The sequence below is a fragment of the Siniperca chuatsi genome, linkage group LG14 (genome assembly GCF_020085105.1).
Source record: "Siniperca chuatsi isolate FFG_IHB_CAS linkage group LG14, ASM2008510v1, whole genome shotgun sequence".
Taxonomy (NCBI): Eukaryota; Metazoa; Chordata; class Actinopteri; order Centrarchiformes; family Sinipercidae; genus Siniperca; species Siniperca chuatsi.
The window spans coordinates 16,952,505-16,965,885 of record NC_058055.1 but is presented as its reverse complement, the minus strand read 5'-3'; the positions used below and the strand labels follow the sequence as shown (position 1 = coordinate 16,965,885).

At 39.8% G+C, this 13,381-nt stretch overlaps 1 protein-coding gene across 3 annotated transcripts in view; it reads left to right on the top strand.

The window, feature by feature from the left end:
• LOC122888395 (transcription factor COE1-A-like) overlaps window positions 1-13,381 on the top strand; it is a 94,842-nt gene that overhangs the window by 2,746 nt on the left and 78,715 nt on the right. For 2 of the 3 annotated variants that reach the window (XM_044222807.1, XM_044222804.1), the window contains exons 2-5: window positions 267-423; window positions 1,270-1,333; window positions 2,538-2,593; window positions 9,289-9,362. In XM_044222807.1, coding sequence (XP_044078742.1) covers window positions 267-423; window positions 1,270-1,333; window positions 2,538-2,593; window positions 9,289-9,362 — 351 coding nt within the window. The remainder of the gene's footprint in view (window positions 1-266; window positions 424-1,269; window positions 1,334-2,537; window positions 2,594-9,288; window positions 9,363-13,381) is intronic. The other variant, XM_044222806.1, reaches the window with a different exon arrangement.

The following is a 13,381-nucleotide window of genomic DNA, read 5'->3' as shown; positions in this document are numbered from 1 at the left end:
GTCCGAGATGTACAGGTGGATAAATCATGACCTCCAACAGCCTCCAACATAAACAAATTTGATTAGATTTTCAGAAAATTGTGGATTTGGGATTTATTTTTTCATAAAATAGCCTCTTCTTGAAAATCATAGCTTAATAAACAAAGATCAGCATTAGTCAAATAAAAAAAATGTGCACAGACTGCTGCTTATAGGTCCTCATATTTCTTTTTACTTACCTTTACAAAGTTTCTAACGCTGACTCACCCACGCCTGTGTGTCCGCAGTGGAGTGGGTCTGGCCCGGGCTCACTTTGAGAAGCAGCCGCCCTCCAACCTGCGTAAGTCCAACTTCTTCCACTTCGTCCTGGCTCTATATGACCGGCAGGGTCAGCCGGTGGAGATCGAGAGGACCAACTTCGTGGACTTCATCGAGAAAGAGAAGGTCGGTGCACAAACTCGTGGTGGTCTGATTATTTTCAAGATTTCGTATGTTGAAAGATAATTTGCCATTTGGATTTTGTACAGGCCTGATTATTCCACTGTGGTTTACTGATATTACTGATGTCAATGTTTAATGTCACATTTTAACATTTTAAATATTTAGGCTACAGTAACTCATCAATAAAATATTTACTGCGTTTATTATTATTATCAGGTATTATTATTATTACTATGATTATTATTATTAGGCTATTATTATTATTATTATTATTATTAGGCTATTATTATTAACAACATCATCATCACTATTATGTAAAATCTTTTGGATAAAATTGGACACACATGAAACACAATATATACACACACTGTAACTCAAAAACTTCCTTCGATCCATTCGTGCGTTTAAATTTACAGCTGGATTCCACACAACCACTTGTTCTATATAAACAGCGGCGGGGCAGCCGGTCTCCTCATCAATTATGACACCGTTTAAATGAGATGAAATGTAGCGGGAGAATTTAGTGTTGCATTTATTTGCCCTCCAAACATAACCAGTAATTACAGAGGAATTAAAAAGCCACAATAACACCATGATTGCACATGAAGAAATTACAGGGCTGCCCTGCTTTAATGTGTCCGCTGTGAACATAAATCACACGTTTATTTAATGTGTGACCGGTATGAAGAATTCAATAACTTGGATATATATATATATATATATATATATATATATATATATATATATATATATATATACACAGGCCTGCATGTGCAGAGAGGTGTTTTTTAATTTGTTTTAAAAAATTTCAATATTTCAATGAACTGAGTGTTTGTTGTGTGTGTTAAGGAGACGAGCGGAGAGAAGACCAATAACGGGATTCATTACCGGCTGCAGCTTCTTTACAGTAACGGTGAGTGAGGAGCCTGACACACACACTCATACACTTATTCCAAATCCATTTGACCAAATCAGTTTGATTGCCTGTTGTTTCCTACAATAATAAGACCATGCACACAGGAAGCAGCTGATATTTTTAAAGATTTAATGTGGGAAAATGTGTAGCAGAAGGCCAACAGAAACTGCAACTTAGAGTTTCACAATTGTGTACTTTGACCAATTTCTGGATAAATGTCACCATTTCAAAGCAGCTGTTGCAGGCGATTTATACCAGCTTTATGACTTAATCACTGTTACTGTCCATAAATTAGTCCAGTCCAAGTGGGCTGTGTGACAGTTTGAGCTGCAGTCTGCTGGTTGCATGTTGTTGTGGTAGCTGTGGATGGTGTCAGCACAGTCTACAGCTGGGAGGGAAACACATAAAGTGGCAGGAATATCACAGCTCCTTTGAGATGAAGACATGTGGGCATAATAGCTACGATTTGTGAACTTTGATTATTGATTTTAATATCATTTGCATGTGGAAATGGACATACCAAACCATTTATCAGTGATATTGACTGTTACCTATAGACATTTAGATCGGTCGTCGCTTCTGGGTGTTTGAATCACAGTTTTCTGGAACAAAGGGTCGAGGGTGTCATATATTCAAATTGTAAAGCCCTTTGAGGCAAATTTGTGATTTTGGGAATATCTAAAATTGACTTGGCTCAGTCTCAGTATTACAGTAAAAAACACACAGATGTTGAGAAACATTTATTTTCAACTATGTGAACTGGTGATCTCTGTTACACACACACACACACACACACACTCTGCTTCTCCAGGGGTTCCCACTTTTTTGGCTTGTCGCCCCTTAAAATGAAGCTATGTCAGTTTGCATGTGTGAGCAGTTCAACCAAAGAATGATTATTCCCTCTTGGATTGTTTTACTTGACTTATTTTTTGAGGCCTAAAGAGATAAAAAATTACTCACAAGATTTCACAAGAAAAAAGTCTGAAAAAATATGTTAAATTTTGCATATCAGAAATGTGTTTTTAATCTTCTTGTGACTCCTAAAATTTGGGGGAGCTTCCTGTTGTGTAAGACAGGAGTCTATCACTTTTTTATGTTTACTTAATTTGACATATTTTCTAATGCAGTTTTGTATGTTGTTTTGCTTGTCAAAATCTATGTAAAGTTTATGATTTTTCCCTTTTCTTCTGCATCCCAACAGGCATCAGAACAGAGCAGGACTTTTATGTTCGACTTATAGACTCCATGACAAAACAGGTAAACACACATTTTGACACACACACACACATTCTCACCTCTCATGTTACGTCTCTGACAATGAGCTGCTCTACTGATCTGCCTGTACTCCGCCGCCCTCCTCTATCTGCAAGCACTTACACACAAAAATGTGCGTTTATGTCTGTGTGTGTGTGATTCTGTGGGTGGGTGTTTCCACTATGTGTATGTGTGTGGGTGGATGGGGGCACAAACACACATACACCGCATGGCTCCAGGCGTTTTTGCCTGTACTTCTCTCGCTGTGATTAGAGCGAGGAGGCAGCGAGCGAGTGTTGAGGAACAGGGGCGTAATTCTGCTGCTCACAGTAGGAAGTGGAAAGATATAACAGCACCTCTGGGATTTGGTCTGCCGAGTAGCAAGTATTTTCTGATCAGATCCAATTTTTCTGTTAATGTTTGTGTTTTTGTTTATATGTACCTCTGTGAGAGAGAGCGATGGAGAGAGCAGCAGGAAGTTAGAAGAGAGACAGGCAGACTGAACAACAGATAGACAGACAGACACTTTAAGTGTTTGTGCTCAATGTTCCTCAGGTAAACAGTTAGAATGAGGACTGATTTTTATGTTTTTGCACAAGAAACAGAGAGTTTTCTACCTGATGTAATGCAGTGTGTGTATGTGTGTGTGTGTGTGTGTGTGTGTGTGTGTGTGTGTGTGTGTGTGTGTGTGTGTGTGTGGCAAGGTATGAGGAGCCAAGAAGTCATGCTATGCACTGAATACTTGCTAATGTGACTCCAGGCTCTGGTAGTCTCACATTGCTGCTGCCACACTGCATCACACACTGGGTGTGTGTTCATGTGTGTGTTTATGTGTGTGTGTGTCTGGCAGGCCTAAGGGACCACACTGTTCCCTAATAACACTGTTTAGCTTGAGCTTGGTGGGATGACAGCCAGCTACACACACACACACACACACACACACACACACACACACACACACACACACACACACACACACAAATACATTTACATGCTTGGGTTGTCTGAAAAATTAAACGGGTGCTTTTTTTAAAGTTTTTTTTAAAGTTTGAAAAGGAAAAGTAATTTTTCCTCAAGACGCTGATGCAGGCAGGTGTGTGCTGCACCTGTGGGCATCTACCTGTGTGAGTGCTGGTGTATGTGTGTGTGTGTGTGTGTGTAAGACTGTGTGGTAGTGGAGGGTTTATATGTGAGTGAGAGAGAGATGAAGAAATGGGAAACAGGAGCATGCCTAACTGTGTGTGTTTGTATGTGTGTGTATGTGTGATTCCCAGTGGTAGAGGAATGGAACACTAACAGGTGGTCAAACCAAAACACCGTGTGGTTGGCTTATAGTTAGTCAGTGATGTCATGGCCACTGTCTCTCTAACCACACAAACACTGACACACACACACACACACTGCTGGTCTGCCACTCGTTGTTCATTGTGATCTAAAACAAAAACACAAGTGGAGGGGCACCAAAATTCAGATCACAAGACTGGAATCTTCTATCATTACTAAATTGATTGAAAGGTTTTTTAATATTTAAGCTATTAATGTTTTCAGATGCTGGTAAAGATTTCTTTTGAACTAAAACAGGCCTATAGAGAGCTGAAGTGAAATTGGAACATCATCTTCTGATCCAGAACTAAGAAAACGTAATACAAAATCACATTAACATTTGTAATAATAATTATCTAATATTTCTGGTGTTAGCAGCCTTTAACAAACACCATTTCCCACAAGCCCAAGGCTGTAAAGGGTTTAACGTCACCAGCTTGACACACTGAGGTCAGTCAAGTGGCTGCGACTACAAGAATGGACTGGCCACTTTCCCTAGTCTATACTTGGTTGCAATAATAGCTTACCTTTTACCTATTTCAAACAAAATCCCAAAAGCATAGAGAGAAGCGAAGGTAAGGATAAGGAAGGATAAGGATGATAAGGATTATTTAGATGACGTATCATATGCTTTCTGCTGTGCTAAATACCCTTCGTGGGTCATGATGGATTCAGATACTAATAAGTGCTGAAGATACTCATTTCTCTTAATATGGGATGAGAGACTGCATTGAGTCATAGAAGCTAGAGGAACAGCAGCTTGTTTTTTTGTTGTTGTTTTCTTGTTTTTTGTCTTAACATCAAACTCCTCAATTACTGTATGCATGTGGATCCTTTTTATATGGTCAAAAATTACAGATGCAAGTGCAGACTTTCAGCTTTGGTTGTTAATCAGTGTTGTCAAGCATGAAAACGCATGTTGTTATTTTTTGTATTGTGTTCAGTATATTACTGGGTATTGCTCTTTTAGGTTCATATCATAGATTCAGTTTATTTCACAGTTCAGACTGTGATTCTTCTGCCAGGAAAGTAAAGTCTACTCCAATGTTTGGCACCTAAAGCTGGCATTTATTTCTGTCGTTCTGCTATTTCTGTATGTCTACCTGTTTTGTGTGTGCGCTGAGAGGGCAAGCATTGAGTGTGTTAAAAGGAGGAGGAGGAGAGCACCTCCTAGTCTTCAGAAACAGCGGTTTATCACGACTTCGTCCCGGAGAATAAAGCGTCTGTCACTGCGGCCCTGTTGGATCACTAGCTCGCTAGTCGACCTGACACTAACGCAGGAGGAAGTGTGTTCCCCTGCTTACCGGTTCCTTGTTTACACGCCATGCATGTCACACTACTTCAAAGGTGGAGGAGAGAGCAGCAGAGATGCTGTATGAAAGGCCTGGTGAGACGGAGAGATGGAGGAGACAGAGGAGGAAAAAAGCAGATGAAAGACAAGAGCAGAGCAAGCAAGGTGATAGTGTGATGAAGAAGAAGCTGAGACAAACGTGGGCGGGGATGGTAGAAGAAGTTACACACTCACATAAGAGCCTGTCTCAGACGGTGGAGGAAATATTATTTTCAAATTATTCTTTGTGTTGTCAGTTCTTTTCCTGACAGGAGCTCCAGATGTCTCCGATTGCCAAGCAGGACAGACCAAGCAAAATTTTAGACCTCAGTTTAGTAAAAATGTTTCTGGGATTGGCAACTTTTTATGATCCACAATATTTGAGTCATCACTGATGCAGTGAAGGGCACCCCTCTTCATGTCCAAACAGGGTCAAAACAAGGCAAAGATTGGTTGATTTTAACCCAGTTTTGGCACAGAGGGAGAGGAGGCATCTACTGTATATCTGCAAAGTGAAAAAGTGACCCGCTTGCTTAGTTTATCACTTATCTCTATAGAAAATTATATGTTGTCATTTACTTGTGGTCCGGCATGAGCTGCTTTGTTAGCACCAGTTTTGTTGGTAGAAACCTGACCTGACCAGTCTTAAATTCTGCAAGATTTTGCACAAAAAAGGGATGAAAAGAGTTGTAGTTTTTCTCACTCTTCTGGTTTGCTACTTAGACACATCTGTCCTCTATTCTGCTAAAGGTATGGTCAACTAGGATAAAGGAAATATGGGTAATGAGTGTGTCATCAGAACATATGAATTCCTCTATATTTTGTGTTTTGTTTCAAGCCGTGTCTGTTGCAGAGGTGATAGATTTAAGAAACTTTAATAATATATATAAAAGGATTTACTGACCTCTGATTTTGGAGGAAAGCTCAGTTACATCAGACCTAATTCTGTTCATAAAGATAAATGCATTCACCTGGCTCGAGGTGTGAAGGTTTGCCTGTGTGTGTGTGTGTGTGTGTGTGTGTGTGTGTGTGTGTGTGTGTGTTTGTGTGTGTGTGTGAGTGAGAGAGAGAACAAAAGAGCAAAAGTGCAAAAAAGAGAGAAGATGAGAGAGGCTGACATTGATGCATGTTTGTCCAGGGTAGGAAACAAGTTCAGAGGAAGTTGCCTGACCCACTCTTTTCCCATGGCACAATGAGCAGGTCTAATCATAGACAGCACTCATAAAGTACATTTCCGCTTCAAATTCTGTCTGTTCTATCTTTTCCTACAGTTCCCACACTCACATTTGCTTTCATTAAGCCACAATCGAAGGAAAATATTACAGTTAGAGAAACAGTTTCAAATGTCATGGCTGTTGGATCAACTTCAGTGGTGTGTTAAAAGGAACCTCTTTGCTTTGGCCACGGTCAGTTGAAATGTTTTCAGTATGGAAACCTGTTTATTTTGCTCTATGGATAGATGAATTTGCTTCCCATCTGACTGAAGTTGCACGTTAGCCTCTACTCTGCCATCATGTCTGTCACCTTGTACAGCTTCTTTCGTAGAAATGACTCTTTTGTAAATGTTATCTTAGTTCTGTCTACCTGTAGCTGCACTTTCTCCTTTGAGATTAGATTATTTTTGTTTCATATTACACAACTCATGCCTGCACTGACTGGGATTGCACAGCCCTGGAGTCCTGGACCACTTCAGGCTCCCAGTTCATGTGTCGAGACACATTCTATGCAGGGGTTTTTCAACTGAAATATATGCACACGCACGGAAAACTTTAACTGACAGGGGCCCCAGGCCCTGAAACAAATGGGAGCTCCAATTCCAGAAAACACAGCAGGTCCTGGAGACAACTAGCTATTAGTATGAAATGCTTTAGGCTACAACAATATTGTAATGGGACCCTCAACCTGTACAGCCACTGTTGCTGATCTCCATTAACGCTGCAAAGCTCCAAGCTAGAGGACCATGTAGGGCTGTAGTTTCTACAAATGAGGGGCTCAGTCGACAGTCTCGGCTCATTCTGGGGCCCCATATGGAACATGCTCGCCCTGGGGCACCTGGTGGGACAGTCCAAGCTCACACATAGGCAAGATTTTTTTGTATTTTTATATAATATTAGATTTTAAAAGGCCTCTCCTTTGTGTGTAGTTCTTCACACAGCCTCATCATCTGTCAATTCTCTGAGCCCAATTTTTTTTTTTTACAAATGTCAGACTTTTTTGGGATTTGTAAAAATAATCACTGGGGAAATTAAACCAGTGATTCAAAGAGTTTTGAAGAGATACAAGGTTTCTGTTTGACACTCCATGACCATCACAGGTCAAGTTTTCAGTTTTCCACATATGGCATCAGCACCAGTTGTTGCACATTGTTTAGTGTTGTTAAGCTTTCACCTTCATTTACAAACTCAAACTAACGTTCACTTGATGGCAGCAGGTAGTCTGAACCCTGGCTGAAGACTATTGGACAGGACAGTGAAACTTCTTCACCGAGAAAAGTGAGCTTGCCACTCGGTGAGACTTGCTGGAGTTTGGAACAACAGATCAAGCAGACTGGAATAGACCAAAAACAGACAGGGTGTGTGTATTGATTGATAGATAGCTTAGTGGTATGTGACTTGTGCTTTCGCTTTATTCTGAGCTTCCTTACCAGAACCAGGAATATTGTAGAATGGAAGCAGGTAGAGCCTCAGCTGAAATGCCTTTTGAGGAGCAGAAACTGTGAATATACAACTTTATTCTTTTTAACATTAGACGTCAGATTCACCTGATCAGCATGTGAGCAGATGAGACGCAGTTGTCATTTTTTGATTTGATTTTCCCAAACAACGTATGTGAACTAGGTGGGGGGGGTGGGTGACAGAGACAATGGGTGTGTGAAGTAGAGGTGTTACTGCTGAACTACGTGTTGTTTGAGGTGAAGTGGGAACTAACCTGTTTCCCCCCAACACTCTGCCAGTGTTACTGCCATAACCTAAATGTACACCACAGCAACAGTATTTCTCCCAGTTTGACATCATTGTTGCGTTTTCCCACAGTGCAGTGCCGTGGCGTGGTCTGAAAACATGCAAATAAGTTTTTATGCATCCATGCACCGGTGCAGACAATGGCTGGTATCTATCAGAGGGTCTGATTGGCTGCTTTGTTGCCTCTTATGAGATTATGAACAACCTGCTTATGTTCAGTCTGAATTTTAAAAAATGATGATATGAAGTTAGATATTAATTAGATACTAATTCCATGAAACGACCAAAACCAACAATGAATTGATCCCACTCAGTATTGCCTAAAAGTGTAGCCAAAGCCTGATATAGCTTATATCTCTGAGACATAGACCCCCAAACTAACACATCAATGAACCACACTGTTGCACTGAGTGACATGTTCCTTCATTATGATGAGCATGGGCACTGTAGTTTATTGTGAGTTAATCCCCCTTACACAACGTCCTTGTGCCATAAATACTCACTTAGAGTGCCAAATGTGTCTTAATCCGCAGTTAAAAAGTCCCAACAAATGCTCTATTTACTCCTGTTTGAATAACATTTGCTAAAAACTACAGTGCCCAGCTATTTTAGGAAATTCCTTAAGCCTTTTTTTCTTTTTTTTTTTTTTTTTTTTTAAACTATATATTGGTCACCAGTTTTCAAAAATGTACATCTTTACAGGGGTGTCCTGGTGTATAACGCTTTTGAATTGAAGAACAGGATGGCAACAACACAATACTGTGTTATTTTTTCTCCTATTTATAATGTTCTTCACTGTTCAACGTTTGCTTTTGAATAGCAGAAACATCAAGACAATTCTACTTATACGACTTTCGATATCACACATCAATATTTAATGATAAATGGCAAATTTTGAGCCAATCACACAGCACAGACATCCTAAATCAAATAAACTAACATACTTTTTTGTTACCATAGCTGAATCCTTGAGAAGCAAACTTGAAACCAACACTGTATCGAGGATGGAGAAGACTATTTGCTGGATTTGAGCTCTGTGTTTATTCTGTCTTTTCCTGTCTACTTCTCTCTGTCTCTCTTTACAGGCAATTGTTTATGAAGGCCAAGACAAGAACCCAGAGATGTGCAGAGTGCTGTTGACACATGAGATCATGTGCAGGTGAGAATGGGTGCATCAAATCTATTTCTTCTACTTTTCCTTCCATCCCTTCTCCTCTCCTCTTTTCTTCTGCAACATACTTTGTTCTTCTGTAAAAAGCTCTCACCAATCACGTCTCTGTACTCAATACATTTCTTATTTTGTCACCCTCATTAACCCCCCCACACATACACACCCAGACGCTTACATACGCATACACATGAAGCCATATCTGTTGAGGAAGATGAGTTTTAGCTATCAGAGTTGTTGCTTTAATTATAATCTAAAGATGAATTTCTTCGGAAGTAGGTTGGGAGGAAAGAGTTCTATTTATAGAGGCATTTTACCAACCTATCCTATACAATAGAAAATGTGTGTGTGGATGCATCCGTGGTGTGTGTGTGTGTGTGTGTGTGTGTGTGTGTGTGTGTGTGTGTGTGTGTGTGTGTGTGTGTGTGTGCGTGTCTGTGACGCCTGGTTAATTAGGACACAGAGAAACTCATTAGTCAATCTGAACCCTCCTGTTGTTTCATGGCTAACAAATGGGCCTTCCTCCACAATCTGACTATAAAATATAGGCATGGTCTCACACACACACACACACACACACACAAAGACACAAAGAAGTATGCATATGCATGCTCGCTTGCTCACACCACAGTTATAAAAATTCAAATTTAGCACATGAATTAAGTTGTTCTTATTCCCTGACCTTGTCACTGAACAACTTTAACTGTAACAATATAAATTGTAGTTCATCTATATGCACGAGCAGGGATTTTAGCCGTGAAATCAGGCACACTAATATTTTATTCTATAGCTCACTGAATAAACCTCAGGCAGTTCAGCTGCAGAGGTTTATGGAACAGCCCATTGAAATTCTGATATGATTTACAAGGAATTTATAAATAAATTGAATTTGGCAACAGATTTTATTGTAACTTATTGTTGTTCATCATGTGGAGAATACATTGTGGAAAATGAAACTGTTTTGCATTACATGTACAGTATAGATGAACTTGTACAGTAGAAAGGCCTCCGATATTCAAACATTTCCTCTGTGGGAGCAACAGTGCAGAAAGTATGACTTCTGCAACGAGTGTAAACACTTGCTTGTCTGCAGCAGTGCCTGAGGTCAAAGTTACGGCTGTTGCCTCATGTTCTCACATGCTGATTCTGCAGCAGGGGCCTCACACACAACACACAATGCAGAACACACACACAAAGAGCTCAGGGTGTCCATTAATCAGTGTGGCTCATTGTCATGGTGGTGCTATTAGCCATATGCTCCCAGCCAATCTGCCACCGCAGAGACCTGCGTCACAAACCACAAACACATGAAAGGTTTTACTCCAGAATGGACGATAGAGGCTACTGAACTGTTTATATCCATGTATTTAGCACATATTTTGGTTTAAATTCATCTCTTTGTACATAACAAACTGTTATCCCCTTTGCCCTTAAGTAGCTTTGAGGTTGAAAAAATCATCTTATTCCACAGTCTGGCAGTAGTTTCTGTATCAACTTGTTCCAGTTCTTTATTGAAGCTACATGATGTTTACAAATATTCAAACAGAAGACTCCATGGGTTTTCCGTTCCATCAAATGGAAATTTTCTAGATATTCTGTGCATCATTTTATAGACATTTCATGTCATTATAAACAATTCAGCCTGACATATTTGATTTCTTTGGAAACGTTTGGATCACCAATATAATTTTAAATAAAGTTTAGTGAGTTCGAACAATGTATGGCTGCACACGTTTGTAATGACTAGCCTGCAGCGGTTGAAGAGGTTAAAAAATGTAGATGAGAAATGTTAGCAGATATTTCATTTGCAGTAATTGCTTCTTGAAAATGAGGACTACTTTCATATTAAAATGCTGGATATCTCATTAGGGAATGATACTCAAAGATAATCAAATATAGACTAATTTATTGTAGTATTTTTAATGAAACATCAACAAAGAAAACAGCAAACACAAATTATGAACAAATGCATGAAAATTTAGACTCAATTAAGGAAACCTTTATTGGCCTTGACTGAGAGACAACAGTCAAACATCCAGTCAAGACACACAGATGTTAATTTTCTTATAGAAGATTTTTAGTTATCACCGATAATGATTATGTGTTTGTGAAAGCATATAGCGAGTGGAGAAGTGTTATAGAGAGAGGTTGTGTTCCTGCAGTAGAAATCATGCAGTGGGATAAGATGCCTGCTGTATAGAATGAAAGTATCAACCAAGTGAGATAATGTTGGTTTGTTACAGTATTTTACTGCTATTTTTGTACCAGTTGGTGGCTTTAGGGCTTCAACTAACAATTATTTTCATTATCAATTAGTCTATTATTTTTCTGTTTAATCAATTAACCATGTGATCTATAAAATGGCAGAAAATCGTTTCCAGAGCCCAAAAATGACATCTTCAAATAGCTTGTTTTCAGCCAACAGTCCAAAGATATTTAATTTACAATGATACAAAACAGACAGAAGCAGCAAATCCTAAATTTGAGAAGCTGGAATCTGTGAATCAATTATCAAAATTGTTCACAATGAATTTTCTATTGATCGACTAATTGATTAATTATTTTAGTTGGCTCTCCACAACCAAAGCTATTGTAAACATTTGTTACTTATTTTTACATAAATCATGCTATCGAGACTCTATTGTATGTGTATGTGCACTGTATGTGTGTGTGTGTGTGTGGGAGGAGGGGAGATGCAGGGGGAGAGCAGATGATTAGATCACCAGGATCCAAAGCAATAAGTGCTACATTACACCCATCCCACCCCTCGTTTTCCTTCCCACTACCCCTCCATTTATAACATCTTCCACTCTGCTCCCTTCTCCTCTTCCTCTACTGTCCTCCCTTAATCTCCCCTCTTTATCTGCAACCCCCCAATCCTTCCCTCCCTCCCACCTTAGGATTGTAGCTTTCCTCTTTTCCATTTTCCCATTCTTTTATCTCCCCTTTTCCTCCTCTCTAACCTCCTGGTGCTGCGCTGCTCTCCGACGGGGCCACGAAGGGACCCAGTTCACAGAGCAGCAGAAAGGAAATGACAGAGAGAAAGAGAGGCAGCGCAGCAGATAGTAGAGACAATGTGTAAGGTGTAACGTATCAGCCTCTTTCTTTCCACCTCTGCCATCTGTGACGGTGGGAAACCCGAGATGTCTCCCCTTCCTCTTCTTCCCACCCTCTTGTTTTAGCTTTCCCTCCCACGCTCACCCTTTCACTCTTCCCAACCGCTCCCCCTTGGCTTTATCCTTCCCTTCCTGCTTACACCTTTATTCATAATTGATGCACGCAAGAAAGCTTTGACAGACTCATAGTACATATGTGTGAATTATGGTGCTCATGCCAGTTTTTTTTTCCTTACTTGTGTGTGTGTGTGTGTGTGTGTGTGTGTGTGTGTGTGTGTGTATCCCTCCCATTCCTCTTCTGAGCCTCAGGCCTCTTCAGTACTCCCCACCCTCCACCTCACCTGTTCATCAGTACAATGAGGATGGAATGGAAGTTGTCATATAGTGTTTTAAAAGACATGTATGGCAAGTCTTCTCTCAAAGTTAAAGTCAACTAGCCTCTTGATTTTTAAAAATAATCAGTAAATGAGACTTAAAGGGCTCAAAACTATAGAATGTCTTGCTCCAGATCTAAAACAAGTACATGCAGTTTCCAGGTCCTGTTTGTCATCTTATCCATAAGGCCATGAGAACATAGACATCAAAATGAGGTAATATGAGGAGTAGTTCAGTGATTTAGTATTGAACTTACATAAAGTCGGAGGACTTAAAAGAGACAGATTAAAAAAAGAATAATCAAAATGTTTGTTTCTTACATGGATTAAGATCCATAAACATTATATCCTACATTTCCCATAAAGCAACTCGATAGCAATTTTAATGAGACGCTCCCTGCCTGTTAAATTCCCATGTCTTTCAAACTCCAGGCCCCTACTTTGTAACACAGGCCATAGGCTTTCTGTTATGAATTTGTAGTCTAAACCCAAGAAAAAATAAGCCTGATGACATCACTAT